Source organism: Cokeromyces recurvatus, assembly GCF_025118155.1.
Source record: "Cokeromyces recurvatus strain NRRL 2243 chromosome Unknown BX663scaffold_8, whole genome shotgun sequence".
NCBI lineage: Eukaryota > Fungi > Mucoromycota > Mucoromycetes > Mucorales > Mucoraceae > Cokeromyces > Cokeromyces recurvatus.
In genome coordinates this window covers 743526-763889 of record NW_026251394.1, presented here as the reverse complement: position 1 = coordinate 763889, position 20364 = coordinate 743526, and the positions used below count along the sequence as shown (strand labels likewise).

The 20364-nt window shown below is 30.3% G+C and overlaps 7 protein-coding genes across 7 annotated transcripts; 3 read left to right on the top strand and 4 right to left on the bottom strand.

Annotated features, from left to right (window-relative positions):
• Positions 1 to 3100: 3100 nt before the first annotated feature.
• BX663DRAFT_504993 (uncharacterized protein) lies at positions 3101 to 4706 on the top strand. Its single transcript, XM_051526996.1, has 3 exons — positions 3101 to 3276; positions 3340 to 3390; positions 3458 to 4706. The coding sequence occupies exons 1-3, from the start codon at positions 3262 to 3264 to the stop codon at positions 4613 to 4615; spliced, it is 1224 nt and encodes a 407-aa protein (XP_051384407.1). The 5' UTR covers positions 3101 to 3261; the 3' UTR covers positions 4616 to 4706.
• A 490-nt stretch (positions 4707 to 5196) lies between these two features.
• On the bottom strand, positions 5197 to 6775 carry BX663DRAFT_550804 (stretch-activated Ca2+-permeable channel component-domain-containing protein; the record flags this gene model as incomplete). Its single annotated transcript, XM_051531240.1, has 2 exons — positions 5197 to 6257; positions 6319 to 6775. The coding sequence occupies 2 exons, from the start codon at positions 6773 to 6775 to the stop codon at positions 5197 to 5199; spliced, it is 1518 nt and encodes a 505-aa protein (XP_051384406.1).
• Positions 6776 to 7146: 371 nt separating this feature from the next.
• On the bottom strand, positions 7147 to 7824 carry BX663DRAFT_550803 (UDP-N-acetylglucosamine transferase subunit ALG13; the record flags this gene model as incomplete). The annotated part of the gene is made up of 3 exons (XM_051531239.1): positions 7147 to 7267; positions 7351 to 7492; positions 7566 to 7824. The coding sequence occupies 3 exons, from the start codon at positions 7822 to 7824 to the stop codon at positions 7147 to 7149; spliced, it is 522 nt and encodes a 173-aa protein (XP_051384405.1).
• A 1838-nt stretch (positions 7825 to 9662) lies between these two features.
• Positions 9663 to 10510, bottom strand: BX663DRAFT_342041 (uncharacterized protein). The gene is made up of 2 exons (XM_051522151.1): positions 9803 to 10510; positions 9663 to 9736 (listed from the first exon to the last, which is right to left on the bottom strand). Exon 1 carries the CDS (start codon positions 10395 to 10397, stop codon positions 9993 to 9995), a length of 405 nt encoding a protein of 134 aa, XP_051384404.1. The 5' UTR covers positions 10398 to 10510; the 3' UTR covers positions 9663 to 9736; positions 9803 to 9992.
• Positions 10511 to 10942: 432 nt separating this feature from the next.
• On the bottom strand, positions 10943 to 11479 carry BX663DRAFT_550801 (uncharacterized protein; the record flags this gene model as incomplete). Its single annotated transcript, XM_051531238.1, has 2 exons — positions 10943 to 11155; positions 11234 to 11479. The coding sequence occupies 2 exons, from the start codon at positions 11477 to 11479 to the stop codon at positions 10943 to 10945; spliced, it is 459 nt and encodes a 152-aa protein (XP_051384403.1).
• Positions 11480 to 13620: 2141 nt separating this feature from the next.
• On the top strand, positions 13621 to 16169 carry BX663DRAFT_550800 (kinase-like domain-containing protein; the record flags this gene model as incomplete). Its single annotated transcript, XM_051531237.1, has 2 exons — positions 13621 to 13815; positions 13872 to 16169. 2 exons carry the CDS (start codon positions 13621 to 13623, stop codon positions 16167 to 16169), a joined length of 2493 nt encoding a protein of 830 aa, XP_051384402.1.
• A 1238-nt stretch (positions 16170 to 17407) lies between these two features.
• Positions 17408 to 20348, top strand: BX663DRAFT_432237 (exocyst complex subunit Sec15-like-domain-containing protein; the record flags this gene model as incomplete). Its single annotated transcript, XM_051522914.1, has 10 exons — positions 17408 to 17659; positions 17760 to 17879; positions 17951 to 18094; positions 18193 to 18332; positions 18401 to 18564; positions 18637 to 18740; positions 18815 to 19198; positions 19254 to 19366; positions 19434 to 19569; positions 19644 to 20348. The coding sequence occupies 10 exons, from the start codon at positions 17408 to 17410 to the stop codon at positions 20346 to 20348; spliced, it is 2262 nt and encodes a 753-aa protein (XP_051384401.1).
• Between the last annotated feature and the right edge of the window lie 16 nt (positions 20349 to 20364).

Genomic DNA, 20364 nt, shown 5'->3' with positions numbered 1-20364 from the left:
TTTCGAACATTTATACTTGTAGAACTACTAAAACTCTGATGGTTATTTTTTTTTTATATTTAAATTTTTTAATGTTAAAAATTTTGCAGTCGAGAATTATGGTTTCTTCTCTGATAAAACATGACAGTGAATTCATATTAATAAATAAAATACTGAATATATTACAAAAATGAAGTTATCCAGCATTACATATATGTTAATTATGTTGACTTTATATATATTTATATATGTAGCTATTATTTTATGTTATTTAAATAATTTTGTATAAAAATAAATATGTACTCCTTGAAGTAAAATAACTTTTCTCGACGTTACTACTATCTTACAATACTGATTCATATTGTGAAAGACATTGATACGTGTATATACACAGATAGAGAAAGGTTTCATCAGTGCTAGATAATCAAAATATCTAATAATGGTATATAGGGTATATTCGCATCAGAGTAAGAAAGCTTATATATAAATATAGAGTTTAAGTAACTTTGTGGAAAACCTTTAGTTGTGATTCAATTCTACAACGTAGAAATAATTTGAATTCACAAATCCTCTCGACATTTTTTAAAATCCAGTATTTACTCATCATTCTTAAAACAAATAAATGATAAAAAGGATAGTTTTATTAGTATATTATTATGTAATACTACTTGTGTATACTCTGTAGTAGTCTTAGCATCTCTTTGCTTATATATAGACACGTAGATACTACTGTATTATTTAAATATGACGATATATTCCTATATATAAACACGAAAATGTATTAACAGGATAGAATAAGTAGTTTTAATTCAATTACATCATATTTCAGCATAGTATAAGATATATGTAAATATATAAAAATCTATAATATATTCGTTAAGAATCATTTAAAATCTTCGTGAAAGATAGCTCACAAGATTGATAAATAAGTTCTTTAATGATAATAGCTGTGAGCTAATATATAAAATCTATGATGAAACTATTTTTTTCTCAAGTGCTCAACATATTAAATGTAGACAAAGTAGAGACCATATTTGCATTGTAATTTCAAGCAATATATATTTAGCATTTATATTATTCATAAAAAAGAAGAAGAAGACTCTATATTGCTATCAATGAAATATTTTTCATTGCTAATTCTTTTTAGAGAATAGCCTTTCATATTTCTTGGACAAGAGAGCTAATATTATAAGACAAATTTAAGAAAGTATTATTTTCTCTATTCATCATAATAAAGACAAACACTAGTCATGAAGCAAGTTTAACTCTTGTTAAAATAATATACACATTATGTAAAGTATATACATGTATTATTTTATGATTTATATCTTTTCTTTTATTTATCACTATTAAAAGCTACTTCAATTGTTCTTTACAAAAAAAAAAAAAAAAAAAAAAAAAAAAAAAAAAAAAAAAGCTCAATACATGTATTAAATTTACGGCATATTAAAATTTAAATACTAAAAACACAAATCATAAAACTTCTATTGATATAATAAGTGTATTTACAGTTTCAGTTTAATTCTAATATTCGATTTGTTAATTGTTAATCAAGTATGGAAGATTAGTATTATTTTAATTTTTTCATCATTTACACTACTTGTAACCAATTAAACAAAAATTACTATTCACTCTTATATTATTATATTAGACAAATGACAGTTAACAGTTTATATAATTAATAATATTAAATTTTGAAATATATTAGAATTAATATATGCATATAAATATATATGTATTTATATATTTATATGTATTTGTTTATTTACTCTTTCGTTATTATATGCTTGTTATTATAATAGCTCGAATGAAGTCCCTATACATATGTATATATATATATTTACAGTACATAAATATTAAGTTTTGACTCCAAGCAAAAAGGTAATTTCTTTTTCTTTTTAAGATTATGACAAAATGTATTAGATATTTAAGTGCCTATTATCACTTTGTTTTATTCTTACGAATCTAATATTAGCGAAGAACGAGTAATCTTTGACATTTTAAAGACAAACTAGATAGGTTAAAACTAAACATGAAATACTATTCTTTTTTTTTTAATGTGCAAATAAAAAGATAATTATATCGTTTATTTTATTTTAAAAACAGTACATGTGGAGAAGGTAATTCTTTATTTTTTTAATATCAAAAACTTCAAAGCTTTACTTTAGTTCAAAGGCAACCTCATGGAAGCTAAGATTTGTTACATTTTTTTTTATCTAAGAATATGTTGATGCTTTAAAAGACAAGGAACTTATTGAAAGAACATCTCTATGACAGTAACACCAATCGTCAATGTATAGCAATCAACTTCTTTATATATTCACTTGTCACCGCTTGCTGAAAATAAGGGGAGATCAGAACTAGTATGAAAACTAAAGTTTTAATTGTGGAATTATAATTGTAGTGAATAGATGGCATTTTTTTTCCCTTATGAAAGCATCTTAAAGCTTATATATATGCAATGAGTTAATTTTATCGTTACTAGTTATTTGAATACTCCATATGTTATATTTTATGTAATCATCTTATTATGCCCTTTTTCTATTGACTCACAATATAATATCAAAATTGTAATATCTAGAATTCATCTCTTTAAAGATTGTATTTGTTTGCCTGATTCAATCATATCACACATTCTCTCAAATATTAAACATTTAAGCTTATGTAAAATCTGTATTTCCATATTATATAAGCATGTCCATATATTTGTTCTCACATCTGTAAGGACTATTGATAGATTTTTATCTACCATATCCCTGATAAATGCATTCTTGTTTTTATCTTTGAGTTACTGTCCTAACATTAATTAAAGCAAAGTATGCTAATCAATACCCTGAAATAATTTAGCATTTATGTCTATACATAGGTGTCAATATATGTGCATGTAGTTTTCTTTAAATCCATTGTCATTAGTCTTACAAACAATACCCGGATTAAGACAATAATAATTATATCTTCTAGAAATATTGTACATGTTAGGCTTGTATTAAGAGTAAATCATTGATCCATATAAATCATATTGCTTAATTATATAAAATACACATATTTATTTATCTATTTATATAATACTTTCAAGCTTATATTTGTATATGAATAAATCTATCCTTCTTTGATATCCTAACCTGGGCAATTCTGATGGAATGAATATTATGTTGTGCCTAGTTGTGATGTACCACTATTATATTTATTCAATCTCCGACATAGGTCGTTCATTCACTCTTGTTATTTTTTATTCTTTTACTATTTCTTTTGTATTGGATATATCAAAAAGAAAAAAGAAGAATGAGTCCTATTGGTGTATGTATCTTCATCCATCCATCCTCTATAATGCAATAACTAATGATTTATTTTGCTATTTAGACTATCAAATCTTATCCTAACAACCCTCGTGTTGCGAAAGCTCAGATTGCTGTAAGAAACATCGTCTATTTTACGTAAAAGTTCAGGCAATTTTTAATTATTATTATTATAATTTTAGGCTGCCTACAATGGTTTAGACATTAATGTCGAAGAATTCGATCTTTCAACCCAAAGAACTCCTGAATTCTATGCCAAGTTCCCTATGGGTAAAGTCCCTGTTTTCGAATCTGCTGAAGTCAACCTTTTTGAATCTTCCGCGATTGCTTATTATGCCGCTGCTCTCAAGGAAGACTCTCCTATCTTGGGTAAGAATGCTGTTGAAAAGGCCTTGATTTTCCAATGGGTTCTCTTTTCTGAAAACGAAATTACTTCCAACACTTCAAATTGGATGCTTCCTCTTCGTGGTATTATCCCTTATATGAAGCCTAATGTTGATGCTGCTGCAAATAACCTCAAACGTGCTTTAGCTGCTTTGGATAAGATTTTGTTGACCAAGACCTACCTTGTTGGTCACCAAGTGACCTTGGCCGATATTGCTGTTGTCACTGCACTTGTTAACTCTTATGTCTTTTTGCTCGATAAGGCTGCTCGTGCTGAATTCAAGAACGTTACTCGTTATTTCAAGACTGTTAGTGCTCAACCTCTTTTCAAGAAATACCTTGGTGAAATTACCCTCTGTGAAACTCCCTTAAAGTATAATCCCCCTAAGAAGGAAAAGAAGCCTGCTGCTACTAAGGAGGAGACCCCCAAGAAGGAAAAGAAGGAAGCTGCCGCCAAGGAGGATGCTGAAGAGCCCAAGCCTGCTCCTAAGCCCAAGTCCAAGTTGGACTTGTTACCTCCCTCTCCTTTCATCTTGGATGCTTGGAAGCGTGAATACTCTAACAATGATACCAAGGATGCTATCAAGTGGTTCTGGGAACACTTTGATCCCGAGGGTTATTCCATCTGGAAGGTCGACTACAAGTACAACGACGAATTGACCTTGACTTTCATGTCCAACAACTTGATTGGTGGTTTCTATGCTCGTCTTGAACGTGCTCACAAGTACGCCTTTGCCTCTATGATTGTTCGTGGTGAAAATAACAAGAATACTATCTCTGGTTACTTTGTCATTCGTGGCCAAGAAGTTCCCTTCGAAATCTATGATGCTGCCGATTATGAATCTTACAACTTCCAAAAGATTGAACCTTCTCAATATGAAGAAAAGAAGGAAGAAATCTACAAGTACTTTGCTTGGGACTTTGAAGACTGTGTTGATGGTAAGGTCTTCAAATAAATAGTATATCCTTTTTTTTTCGCAATCTGTTAAAAAAAAAAACGAAATAATTCCTTTTTTTTTGTCAAATAAACATCTAATGTACACATTTATACATGTATATTTTTTTTTTTTTTGCCTGTATATACATTTATATATATTTGGTATCCTGGCCAAGGATGATTGCTCAAAGTTGCAATTGTCTTGCCTGCCGAGAGGGTTTTTTATTAATTTAAAAAACAATCAAAAAAAAAAGGAACCAAGATTAAAAGGATCACTTATAGACTCAGTGATTATAAGTTCAATTGTCACTGAGACAGATACGTGATCTACATTTATACATAGCTTTGTATGAAAAGATTTTTATTTTATTTTTTTTTTTTTAAAAGAAAAGAGATGTAAGCTAAATTACATTGATAATGTAATATTGTGTCTAAAAGGATATTATATACAATAAACTTTATGAATGATAAAGAAATTCTTTCTTCATAATCAACCAAAACAATTGGTATAGGGTCTATTTTTTTTTTTCCAAGAAACATGAATACATATATATATATTCATACATATTTAAACGAAAAAAAAAATCCTTATTACCATCATCATAATAATAATAAAAGAGTAAAAAGAGGGACAATGTACAAAATAAACGAGCAATAGAGTGTTGAAGTATGACTGATTGTCAACAGACCTGGGCTTATGCCGACTCGATTACATGTAGGATTGTTTATATTGAAATGATAGACAGTACCATTGACAGACGCTGTGCCATTTTGCCAATATCCATATTGTATTGACCTCAAATCAGGTTCAGGACAATAGAAATTTAAAAAGGGAGGGCAGCTCTGGACAACGTGATAACAGAGATCAATACAGGGTAATAATTCAGTCCATTCACCTGGTTGTATTGACTCATCTATCCAAGGGTTACGTGATGCATTGACAGAGATATCACGTAATGCAGGTGCAGCAGCAACATTGTCTGTACCCTGATGAAGACCTGCATTCATAGAAGAATCTGTACAGCGTGGAATAGTGACTGCACAGAGCCAGGTCTTATAATCTCTATAACAGTCTGTACAATTCCGCACGAGCGAATAAAGTGTTGTCTCGCAATTAAATTGTGAGAGAGCAATGTCAAAGGGTTTAAATTTTTCCAAGGCCTGTTGGTCGTATTGATTTACAAGATCCTGTATACTGCTTGTCAAAAGCGCATCTGGATTTACAGGCACACTGTAAGCTACTTGATCACAAAATTGCAAATCATAAATAATTCGACAATTAGCTTCCATCTTTGTCTTTAGATAGATGGGTGTTGTCATGCCTATTAGAGCTCCCCTTGTTTGAAGCATATAAGCTGTATAAGCTGTATTTGAAGTTAAATTAGATATCATAAACTGTTGTTTAGGACCATGAGTTGGACCACGGTAAGTCACGGTAGTATTTACATTATAATGAGTTGATTTGTGTAGTCTGGCTGCACAAAGCGAATAAGATAATTCTTTAGGTAAATTATGGGTCATCAAAATAGTTGAATTAGGCGCTGATCCTTGAAAAGGGCTGGATAAAAATAATGCATGATTTCTATCTGTATCATCTAAAGTAATATAGGGTATATCATTGTCTATTTCTTCATTATTGACAAATAATAAATGCATAAATTCTAAGCAAATAGATAATAAGTTATCACTATTCTGTGTATTTTATAAAAAAAAATAACTTACGGCTGGTGGAAACACCAATTTCATATGTCCAGTTCCCATTCCAAGAAGCTGTTAAATTAGGGCTCCCTACTGCAATCCAAATCTCTGATGTCTGACCATCACTTGTCCAATTCATAAGTCCATTAACTGAATTGTTAGCCAAGATGTCATCATTAGAGCCTGGTAATGCATTTGAAGTTGAAATGTATATATTTAGGGATGGAATCGTTTCGTGATAATTAACAGGTGGTATTGGTTGACTGCATGTAGCTACTGAAAGATAAATTTCAGGTTGATCTCTCTTTGTGAACATTTGATTCATAGAAGATGAGCTACTAAAATAATAATAATTATAACCATTAACTGGGAGAGTTGAAGTTAATATTTGATTATCTTTTAATTGAGTAGTCACTGATTGCGAAAAGACATTATGAAGATGATAACAATAAATGATGATAGAAATATATTTTATAAACATTTGATGTGTATAAAAAAAAAAAAAAAAGGTATAGCGCTTCTTACTGTTTCAAATGGCAGTTTTCGAAGATTAAATAGCGGACAATGAAAAAGTGTACAGTCGTTGTCCTGCCTAAATCATCAGTTCCTAAAATACTTGATTATTGTATATATTGAAACAAATAAAAAGCCTCTCTCCTATCTCTTAGACAGGTACAATCAATAAAATATTAATAATTAATGGTTTAGAGATTAGAATGAGAACTGTCTTATATAATCAGATCTAAAAAACATAATATGTTATATTCTTCTTCATTAATGAATTTAGTCATGTACAATTGTGAGTAATTTCTTTTTTTTTTTTTTCAATATTGGTCTTTGTATAGCTTTTATTTATTGTGTTGTAATAAATCCCATTTGTTCATCAACAATTGTAGCAAATGTTTCGGGTTTTGGAGATGGAAAAGGTACAAGGTTGATTTGTTTAATATTTTTCAATGTATTAGAGAGTTCACTTTAAATATTGTTAATTATAAAAAACAAAATGCAAAAAAAAAAAAAAAAAAAAAAAAAAAAAAAAAAAGACTTTATGTGTACCTTATTTCACTACAAATTGCATAATTTTTAACTGTTAAAGCTTTAGCTAATTCAAGTTGATGATTGTCCATTAATGACTCATTTATTACGATAATTAGTTTCTTATTTTCTAATCTTAAAGCCTGTAATACTGTACCAGCACCTTAAATATAAACGGGTTAAATGTGCTTCAAGTGAATGAACTACAATAGAATTATTATAAATTTTTTGTTTACCTGCATGACTAATAATAATGTCCGCTTTTTCCATATCCTCTGTTATAGATGGTTTATATTTATAACCATCAATAGCTAGGATAGGCCCTTTATCATCATAACTTTGTAAATTTTTTATAAAAATAGACTCAGAAGCACCATATTGAAAGCATACTCTTTTTATACCAATAGAACTTAATGAAGTTAAGAATGCAGTAGAAGTTGTTTCATTAATCAGATCATCGAATCCAGTTGATCCAACAGTAATAAAAGCAGACATTTAAAACATGAAAAAGGAAAAAAAAAAGCATCTTTCAAGAAATAAAAATAAAAGAATTGAAGGTGTTTCATATTTATTTTGATTATTGAAGCTGAGTGTAATCTTTAGAAAGAAATAAAAGGAATGTCACAAAATACAGACTTGATAACAATAAGAGAAAGGAGGAAATGAAGATTGATTATGCAAGGATTAGTTGGTAAATAAAATGTTGAGCTTTTTTTTTTTACAACCAAGGATCAAAGAGAGTTAAAATTCTACAAGCACATACATACAGAAATAGCATAATCAATAATTAACACTATTTGTTATGCTAATATACGAATAATGATGTGCTATGAACACAGAATTATCTTTATTGACATAAACAGTTTATGTTACTTTGATTATAAAGCATAAAAGAAAGATAGGAAGGTGTTTCATACTATGCTGTTGTACACACGTTATTAATAGATTTCGACTCTTAGTTATTTTAAAAAAAAAAGCAAGAGTGCGAGAGAGGGGACAGCCAGATAAGATAGCCTTGGTTATTAGCATAGGTAAACGTAAGCTAACCAAGTGAATTTATTATTATTTTATAACACGTGTAATGGTATTTACTACTGTACAACATTCTTTAAATAGTGTTAAATCCTTGAAAGGGGTCCCTTTTTTTTGGAGACCCAGTAATAATTAAAAGAAGGCTGTTCTACATTATTACTGATTACACTGTTTGAAAGGTTTTAAGCTGTTGTTTATAATTTCAATATTAATAGTAAAAATTCGTTTCTTTTTTTTTTCTTTTTTTTTTTATGAGGAGAGAATATTTCAGTACAAGTCTATTTTAGGCAAGAATAGAGCGGATGACTTTCTTTTTGAGCACGTTGGCAAAATAAACGGTTTAAATATTATTTTGAATCACAATAGTAACGTCATTTTATTTTATCCTTTATAATGATAGTTCTTTGTGTATATTTCATCCTATAGTAACTAAAGCTTTAAATAATAACAGCGAATTAGGTAAGTGATATATTAACAATTTTACTGGTTATTGTCTTACAATAATAGATAGTTAGTCAATTGACACAATGATTCATCTTACTATTTCTATAAAATAATATAGAGAATACTGTAATAAAAGATATTGTATATGTGGATTATATAATAAATGTTTCTATTTGTTTTCTTCTTCTAGACTTTATTATCACAGTAACACAATCATCTTGTCAACTTGATTCTCACGTTTTTTTTGTCGGAGATTATATATGACAAGTGTGATTCTATCTTTACAGTATTTCTACTAATTTTCAAATAGTTTGTTTACCTTTTTTGGATGAATAAAAAAGGAAATTCAGATACAGATGAAAAAATGGAGATGAGATTCAGAAAAAAAAATTTGCTATTTCTTTTCGTAAAAACTTCTTACCTATAGGTAGGTATCTTTAAGCTGTCACCGGTGAAGGTGCAGCAACCACATTGGAGGTGTCGCTTTGTCGTGTGAAGACAGTAGGGCGATCGTTCCCATTCCAAATAGATTGAGTAAGGGTGAACATATTTTTTGCTAGCCAGGACGTCGCGGTTCCAATAGATATTACCATTTTTGCATATTAATACTTGATGGATTTTACGTTCGCCATGCTTGAAATTTTCAACCGATTTTTGTAAGCAACTGTTGCAAGTCTATAAAAGAAGTTAGTCTTGCTCATGTAATATAAACACATATGTGTTTTACCTTTGATGTGTTATATTCATCAATATCCAGAAGTAATAGCTCACCGAGCTTTTCTCTCAGCTTTAACTGTCGGTATATTTTTTCAACAACACCATGTCTTAAACCTTTGAATTTTACTTGAGACTTGTTTTTTTAAATCATCGCCGAATACAATCATAGGCAATTTTTTTGCGGTCATCTTCCTCAGATTTCTCTTTATAGTTTCTTTCAAAAAAAAACATAAAAATGGTTAATGCTTCAGAAGTAAAATAAAAAGAATGTGTGTTGTACCTTAATTTTTCTTCCCAATTTCGGTATGACGGGAATCGGATTGGCTGCTCTGGTATCTAGCCAAAGTCTTTTTTCTCTTCCGTCTATTCTTTCTTGTGTTCTTTCTTCTATTTTTATTATATTTTTTTGATCTATTGATCAAAATATTGACAGCATTTTCTATTGCTCGCTGAGACCCAAAGTAATTACTTCATCTTAGTCTCGCAGTGTGGAAACCATAAAAACTTGACAGTGTATTAAAATTCTGTAACATGTATGATATGTATACACTGTAGCATTCCAGACTTGCAGTTTTTGGAGAAGATATACTAGTTTCAATTTGCTCAATATTCAATCTTCTCTTGCGCTCTTGTTCTTGTTTTTGGCGTTTAATATTACCATTCATATCGTAATATTCAGCTGATGATAAGCGCCTTATGTCATTAGCACCATGGTATGAAGTAAATACATCCTTTCTGTTGGGGATCAAAAGTGCAAGGGCGAAAATGACGATTAACCTCTTCGTTTGTAAAGTCATGCAACTTAAGCGAAACCTTATCCGTAATTGAGCCAAGATATTTTTTGCGACAGAAAGATAATCTATAGGTATAGCCATCTGTGTACAGACTATTGAGAAACATCTTCCCTTTCTGCTCTGGTAAGCTCTGCAACTCTTGGAGACTATTTGAGACAAAAATTAGTACACATATATTAATTATAACCCGTTATAAACTTACCTGTTGACTTTTAACTTTTTAAAATCAAAACATTCAAAGAAAGCTCTTTGGGTAAAATTAAAAAGTGTTTCTTCAGGCTGTCTTTGTGAAATTCTTCTGTTAAATACACTAACCAGATTTTTGACTATCTATCTGTATAAAGCATCATTTCAAACTAGGATTAGGGAACAAGCTAAATGTTCTAGGTGGCTGGAACCGTGTATTATTGCTTTTGTCTTTTTTTGAGTCTTTGTTCTTTTTTGATTTCTTTTTTTTTTGGGTCTTCTTCGTGGCTGACTTGACGACTCTGGTTCTTGTAAAACAGGCTGTTGATGTTAAACTACTGGTGGCTGTGCTGAGGATGCTTGCTGCTGATTCTCAGCAATTACTGATTTAATATTTTTCACGAATATACCTTAAAGTTGGCATAATGTTGAATGGAGCACTATTTAGCGTTTCTTTTGTCACAGGAAGTGAAGGCAGCCTGTTCCTGATCTCCAACATTAGGGGGTTCAAAAAAAGTACGAACTCTCTTTTGCGTCTGTTCGTCTAAAGAACTTGAGATATTGCCAGCCGTTATATGTACTGGTACAGAAGAAAACAAGACATTTAAAACATGATCATATATGATAGACTTGATCACAGGCATTCTCATGTCCTACTAAAAGTTAGTTTTAGTCATTGTAGCAAAAGTAACCATATGTTTATTTTTTTTATTTTTTTTTTTTTTACTTACAGAAAATGCACCACGGAGTATGTATATAAAATAATTTGAAACTATATTTTCGAAATTTTCCACATAGTAGTTATTGTAACATGTAGAAACAGTTTCGCAAGCAGTGGATAAAACTTGGCCATAATTTTTTAAACCTTCAACTTCTATTCTCAAGCTAACTCCTTCAATGTTATTAAGCTCAGTCCACGTTTCTTCAAGGAAAGGAATTTGAGGAGAGTATTTTTGAGTAAATTCGCTAATATTCATGTTTCCATTAATAAGTCGACACACAGAGTACCAGAAGTTTTGACGAAAAAAAAAGTCATTAGTCAAATTTTCTGGGTGTTTCAAAATGTCATAATTAACAAAAAAAATTGTGCCCTAAAGATAACTTTCCGCAGAAAAAACAGACAGATTTTGGATTTTTTCAAGAGCATTCTCAAATATATCATTACTCGGTGCCAGTACGAATGATTTGAGAGGCAATGATACTATGTATCTTTCATATTGAGTACCAAGTTTTTATTGAATTAACTCTTGCAAAGTAAAGTTATAGTTGATACATAGTTTACTTCTAGTCGAAGAGTGCCCACTAATACCACAAGATTTACATGTAACGTCTGGGTCTGAAGGTGTTGAGCTGCGTGCTCTCTTTGAATTCGACTTTTTTTTTTTTTTTTTTTTTTTTTTTTCTTCAAAGGTATCCTTGCGTCTGATACCTTATAACAGTTTGAGTTTCTCTATTTTCTTATTAACAGTTAGTTTATATTACCTCTTCTTTGTTTAGATTTATTATTCAAATCGTCAGCTGCTTTTGCTGCGTCTTCTACTTGTTGTTTTTTTCTGTTGTATAACAGCTTTGACGTCTGGGTAAATAGACATACGCATGAAGATAATATACGTACGACTTGAGAAAAAAGACGACCTTTACAAAACTATTGATTTAAATAGGCTTGATTTTTGATGACTGTTAAGTTCTATAAGAAATGATATATTAGTATTAATTTCATGATACTACATACAAGCTCTCATTCAGAAAATTTTTTATCTTAATGATATAAAGTTGATTCATCTATTTCATCAGTCAGATCATTCTAACAGCTCTTATCTATCAGGTTTATAATTAGTTCATTCAGTACATAATTATCTATCCGACATCCAATGTAATAAGATTAAAATATGGTATATTGAAGATCCCATCACAAGATTAATCACTAAAGATGCCTTGCTTATTAGTTATGTAATCCAAGCGCAGACTATCTACTTATTTGTGTTTCTCTTAGACTGGCTGAATACAGATATGAACTTGCCAGTTTAAAAAGACAAAGAGATCTCGGATCCTTTTTTTTTTTTGGCTCCCAAGGTTTGATATAGGTTATAATCAAAAAATGAGTTTTGAGTCCCACTCTTACATTGTGTAGTGCTACAATGGTACGAATGCTTAAGAAGTTGACTGTTTTTAAGAATCCACCCCCTAAATCGAAGAAAAAAAATCCTTAAATTTGCTCAACGCAGTCGTAAATTGGTTTCCCATTGTACAATTAAATCAACACCAAAAGATGGATTTTTTTTATTAATAATACGCTATCTAAATCTTCTTAACGTTGTTCGCAAGTAACATCCATGTAGACAGGAGGTTAAAAAAAAAAAAATAACTTGTTAGTCGACAGTTGCATTTTAATTCGTCTAACATTTTGTCTCTCCTTTTATCTGATTTCCGTTTTTACTTTTTCCGAAAAAGGTAAGCTAAACATCAGAAAGTTAATTTTGATTCGTCCAGAAAAATACTAACATTGTCTGAATTTGAAGTGCTAAAACTATAATGTTACTTGTATACTATTAGAACTGACTAGGGCAACACAGCAGATAAAAAATGCCATGTGCTCATTTGGTCAAAAAAAAAAAAACAAAAAATAATAATAATAATAATAATAATAATAAAATTCAATTTTAAACGTAATGTTAATTTAATTTGTATTCAAGTAATTCTGGTTATCTTTATCATATCCAGATGAAAAAAAAAATGACTTCTTTTCATGTACTTGATAATTATGGATCTTACTTTACTATTGTTGTGACTAATTTAATAAGGAGGATTTTCAAAATTTATTTCTTTACTTTATTGTTGTTGTTGTTGTTGTTGTTGTTGTTGTTTAATTTAAAATGGCGCCTATAAAGGAACCAGAACTAACAGTTTATATTATCACGCGTTGATTACCTCAAATGAGAAAGGGCCATATTTTTTTATTATTATTATTGTTTTTTTTTATTATTTTCTTTTTTCTTTTTCTGTTTCTGTTTCTTTTTCTTTTTCTTCCATTTTCTCATTTTTTATATCGCTTTTTATTTTTTTATTTTTATATTGTTACTATTTATATCGTTTTCTTTTAAAATACATAAAAGTAGATATGACAACAGATTATCTACAAACATACGATACGACAACAAAAATCAGTCGAAATAGTTCTACTCGTTCACAAAAAGAATGTCATCAACGTTATGTCCTAGCAAAGACAATAGGAAATTATACTTTACAACAAAGTATAGGTAAAGGAAGTATGGGTAAAGTGAAATTGGCTGTTCATAATGTGACTGGTGAAAAGGTAAGTCGTGTTCTCTTCCTAGTTCTCCATGATTTTAATATTATTTATTTATATAGATTGCAGTAAAGATTGTACCAAGAGCTAATTTACAATTGTTAAGTAATCCAACTTATATGCATGGGAAAACAATACAACAAATAGCAAAAGAAAGAGCAAGAGAAGAAAATCGAGAAGTGAGAACGATTAGAGAAGCCCATATTATGATGTTGTTAAGACATCCAAATATTGTTGGTTTAAAAGATTTAGTATTTCAAGGACCTTATTTCTATATTTTAATGGATTATGTAAATGGAGGTCAATTGCTTCATTATATTGTTAAACGTCAACGTTTGTCAGACAGAAGGACAAGACTATTCTCTCGTCAAATCGTAAGTGCTCTTGATTATCTGCATAGAAATTCAATCGTTCATCGTGACTTGAAAATTGAAAATATCATGATTGATAAATCTGGGAGACATGTTAAAATTATAGATTTTGGGCTCTCTAATCTCTTTTGTCCTGAACGTCAACTGACTACCTATTGTGGTTCACTTTATTTTGCTGCTCCTGAGTTACTACGAGCACACCCTTATAATGGTCCTGAAGTGGATATATGGAGTTTAGGTGTCGTTATCTACGTTATGGCCACAGGCTCTGTTCCTTTTGATGATAAATCAATGCCAGGTCTTCATGAAAAAATTAAACGGGGTCATGTTAATTATCCAGCTCATTTGAGTGAAGATTGTAAGGACTTACTCTCTCGTATCTTTGTCACTGACCCTTCAAGACGTATTATCATGACTGATATCATTCATCATCCCTGGATGAATAAAGAAGCTTCTCCTATTAATAACCATTTACCTTTTCGAAAACCTTTAAGTCTCCCTTTAAATCCAAAAGTAATTGAAAGAATCTCTCAAGGTTTTAATTTAGGAACTCCAGATGATATTGAACGTCGATTAAGGTTAATTATACAATCACCTGTCTATCATGAAGCCGTTACTTATATTGCAGATTGTCATGCACGTCGACCTTTACCCTCTTCTGGTCATCCTGTTCCTATGAGTATTGTCTATGATGATCCTCAATCTGTTCCTGCTGCCTATCATCCTTTTTTATCTTTATATTATTTAGCCTCTGAACAATTAATGGCAAAGGAATTGGAAGCGAGCCACTTTCAACAACAACAACAACAACAGCAACAACAATATCGTATCTCCACTAAATCAGCTTTATCGCGAAAGACATCTGTTGATTCTGTAGGTTATGGTGGAGGAGGGGGTTATTCTTCTGCCAAGAGTAGTCAGGGTTCCCTTATAGGTGATGATACACTAAGATTACTAACTGATATTCCTCTAAGTCAACCACCTATTTTACCTCAAATACATGCTTCAAAGACAACAACTGGGAGCACAACTGGACTTTCAGCTGCTATTCATTCAACAACTTATTTAAGTCGAATTCAACGTTGGCTTCGTTCTTCATTATCACAACATAACTTGGGTGATAATACATTAGAAACCACTTCATCTCGAGTAGAAAATCATGTTGATAGCTCAGATAACAAAGAAAATAAACCCTCTCATTCAAATGAATCTACACAAATAGAGACATTAAATCTAGATGATCGTCCTACCAAACCACAGCAAAGTACAGCAAATAATGGAAGTAAATCTTTATTTCGTAAATTATCGCATGTTTTCTTACGTAACAAGAACTCTTCAAAAAGTGTATCAAACAATAAGTCAAATCATCATCATACAAATACCCCACCTCATAATTTAAACACAAATGAAGAGGAGACAGACTTTGTAGTGACAACAAAATCTGAATCAACTCATGTTCCTATTATTACAAATAATAATGATTCATCTTTATTATCGTCGTCATCATCATCGTCGTCGTCGACATCATCATCATCATCGTCGTCATCAACATCCTCACCACCACCCGTTCCACCAAAAGATACTAATTATTATGCTTTACTAGCATCCAATTATGGAATGACTACGCAGCAAGCTATGAATCATTCAACAGCAATAAGAAAATCACAATCGATACCACCTGGCATGTCAATGGCTACAATAACATGTAGACAAACAGCACATACCATTGATTTAAACACTATAACTAATATACCTACGCCTATTGCATCTAAAATGGCAAAGTATAATGACCCTATACCACCACCATTACAAAAAGAGAATGGATATCTACAACCGATATCTCCTGCTCATAATATCTCTAGATCCACTTCCATGACCTCTCATCGTAGAAGAGGTTCTGTATCCAAGATGTCCGAAAAAATTGGTTCTTGGTTAACTCGTTCTTCTTCTCTCAATTATGATACCAAATTGAATAAGAATGAAATTTAGAAAATTTGTATTATTATTATTATTACTATAGTTGTTGCCCTTCTTCTTTCGTATAAAAGTTTCTATTATAAATTAAAGGATTTTTTATACTGCTGCTATTTAAATTATTATTTGTGCCCCCCCCGCTTGATCTAGTTTCAAATGGAAGGGGATTATCCCTAAAAAAAATACTTTTTTTTTTTTTCTTTCCTAAAACTTTGCTAACCTGCAACAAATGGCTAAAATCAATAAATTTTATACCTTTCTTATATTATGTGGCGGAATGGCTACTGGAAGTACATTAGTGAATAAAGTAAAAAAGAAAAAAAAAAAAAAAAGTGAATGAGAATACACTTGTAAATTATTTATTAACAGATACATATAGGTTATGAAGCCTGATATGGTGAATACATAAAATAGAAAAAAAAAATAATGTTAAAATACAACATGCATTAATTGCTTTTTTCTTTTTTATAGTCGATTCCTCCAATTGAAAAGATTGAAAAGAAAAATTCAACCTAAAATACCACATCTTTTTGATCCAATTAACTTTACAACATGTATAATTCATAAAACACAGCACTTTCTTTTTTCGTATATTATTTTTTTTTTTGAAGAAGAAGAAGAAAAGAGAATGAGACTTTATATTTCACCACTCACCTCCCAAATAATAAAGTAGAGGCTAATATAAAGCCTACAAAGCATACTATAATAAAATTGATTAGAAAATCAATTGTGTCTAAAACTGCTATTTTAAAATAGAGAGATAACAAGTAAATGTAAATATGCTGCTATATCATCCTTATAAAGTGCTAGAAATCCCTTCATACATAAATATGGTGAAGGGAGAGGATATGTCAAGCAATAGAATCGTTGATATTATCATGTCCGTCACTGTAAATAACATGAACAAATTAAGGAAGGCATACTAAAACAAAAACAAAAAAAAAATGGAGGATTTGCATTTTGTTTATCACTACTTCATTTGTAAGCATTGAAATAAAGTGCTATCTTCTTAAGAAGAAATTAAGGATGGGATAAAGTTCTTTATTGTAAATGATAATTATGCTAGTTGCTTGTCTTTTTTTTTTTGTTAAACTCTTTCAATGTTAACTCAAGATATACACATAACGTGATTGGTTGTTTTGTTCAACAGCAGCGCGTCGTCACTACATGAATTTAAAATGCCAAAATAATAATACAAATGCATACTATCTCCTTTTTTTTTTTTTTTTCTACTTCATTTGAAGAAAACAAAAATGACATCTGAAAATGATGATGACGTTGGGAAACTAGCAAAATCTCTTGAAAAAGTAAACGACCCAAACAGTTTTTCGGGCTTAGAGTCCTTTTCGATAACCTTGGATGATACAGAAAATTTAGAACAATTAGGCCCCATCATCAAAAATATTACCGAGACAGGGAAACAAACAGCTTTTTTGAATGCATTAGATGTTTTAATTCGAAAAAACGATGGAGAAATTGAACGCATGTGTAATGCACATTATCAGGTAAAGAAGAGAAAAAAAAAAAAGTGGAATTTGGAAATTTAATTATAGCATTTTATTATACATGTATACATTACATACATATACATCCATTTGTGTATAGGAATTTGTCCATGCTGTAGACCAACTATTAAAAGTACGACAAGGTTCAGTTGAACTTCGTAAAAAACTTACAGAAGTAAACAATACTTTACAAAATGGAGGTAGAAAATGGGCAGAAAAAGTAAGAAATAAATAAACATTAAAAATACTAAAAACTTAATTCTTTTATTATTATTATTATTATAATACAAGAAACGTGAGTTAACTAATGCAAGAAAAGTACAACAAAATGTAGAGGATGCTATTGAAGTACTACAGTCAAGTTTAAATGTTTTAGAATTAGCTAATAAAGTAAATGAGCAATTAGAACAAAAGAAATATTATTCAGCTCTGAAGGTAATACATACATTAAAAAAAAAAAAAAAAAAAAAAAAAAAAAAAAAAAGAAAAGAAAAGAAAAGTAAAAATAACACACATAATACAATAATAAATAGACATTAAATGGACTAGAAAATGACAGATTAGGACATATAACTCAATATACTTTTGCGAAAATATTAGCACAAGGTGTGCCTGTTATGCAAAATACAATCAAGAATACAGTCACCGTTGAATTAAAAGAATGGCTTGCAAGGTAAAGATAGAATCAACATACTATATTCAAAAAAAAAAAGTTGAAATCATGATGTTTGTATTTGCTAGGATACGTGAAATATCTCGACAGATTGGAAATTTAGCAATGCAAAGGATGCAAGAAAGACAGGAGAAATGGAAAATGAAAACATCAGAAAATCCTAAATTAAAGAATCTTCAACATCATCAGGTCAATTCAGCCATTGAAATGGTTGTTAATGAAGGCTTAGAAAGTAAATAATTGAAATTCAAAGTTTAGTGAATAGTCACTAATAGTTTTTTTCTTTTTGTAGCCAGTATATTAGATGAAATAAATATCGATTTCGAACCACTTTATAAATGTATTCATGTGTATGAAACTTTGGAAAAAAGAAATGAATTCAAGACGTCTTATTCTGAAGATAGAAGAGTAAGTCTTTAAAAGGGAGTCTTTAGATTGGTTGTAGAAGAAAAAAAAAACAATATATATTGAATTTGTTATAGGCACAGGCTAATTTAGCTTTATCAGCACCGATTAACTTACAAGACGGTAATTTAACGACTTTTGACTTTTTACTTCAAGATATCGTAGGATTTTTTATTATTGAGCATTTGATATTACATAATACAACTGATTTTAGAAGTCAAGCAGAAGTAGATGGATTATGGGAAATGGTGACAGGCAAAGTCATTTTAGTTGTATCAGAAAGTTTAAAGGGCTGCAAAGACCCCGAATTATTCCTAAAGATCAAGCTTTCCTTGTTAATTTTTATCCAGACGTTAGAAGGCTTTGATTATTCCGTGAAACCTTTACAGGAAACATTGTTAACTCTTTTTCAAAGATATTCGGAGTTACTCATAAGTCAATACAGTGAAGTATTTGAGAAGGTAAATAAGAGAATATAGTATATAAATATATACACGACTATTCATTTTCTTATAGATTGTACAAGAGGATGAATGTATGCCGATGACAGTAGAGAATGAAGAAGAATTAAAAGAAGTAATGCAATATACCCGATTTCGACCTGATCGCGAATTCATCAAACGATATGGGTAAGAAGATATATAAATGATGTACGCGCCGTACAAAAGCAAGCAAGTATCTCATTTATTTTAATAGCTTTCCTCTTCGTTTGCCATTTTCAAAAGTATTCCCAACTTGTTGTCGAGATGTTAGTTTTTTTGTACATCAATTTTATCAATTTGCAGAAGGTTTTAGTCAGACACATGGTGAAATGGATGATATCCTCAAAAAGGTAAAAAGAAAAGAAAAAGCAAAGAAAACGGATTCTTCTTCTTCTTATACAAAACTTCCCTTTTCCTTTATTAGGCCGTGGATAGTTTATTAATTCAAAAAGTGAATGCTATTCTATTAAAGAAATTAGAATCTACAAACTTATCACAAATTGTACAAATCATCATCAATATCGAGTATTTTGAATCCACTTGCCCAGATTTCGAAATGTTATTAATGGAGACACGTTCATTTCATAGATCAGGACATATTTACCTTAAGGCTACTTCTACCTTTACAGATACCCGTCGCAAAGCAGAGAAACGTATTTTCGAGCTTGTTAATTCAAAACTAGATGAATTTTTAGAATTACTTGAATATGATTGGGAAACGGACGAGATCCAAAGACAACCCAGTCCTAATCTACAGGATTTAGTCACATTTCTAACCAATGTTACTAATGCAGCTTTATTAAACTTACCAGAAACGATAAAAAGTTTATTGTATTTTGATGCTTTAGAACACTTGAGTCAGTCAATGAAGAGATTATTATTAGATACTGATTATCGTCACTTGACAAGGATTGCATTAGATAATTTTAATACAGATGTTCGATTTATTGAAGACTTTGTAAATAACTTGGGCGATCCTACTGTGATGGATAGCTTTGTAGAATTAAGACAGTTATTAAATCTCGCCATTTTATCAGATAATCCAGAAGAATATCTTACACCTCAAATAAGAAATAAGAAATACAATCGATTAAATAGTCGAGATGTGATTGTTTTGTTTGAAAAGTAAAGTCAAAAAAAGAAAA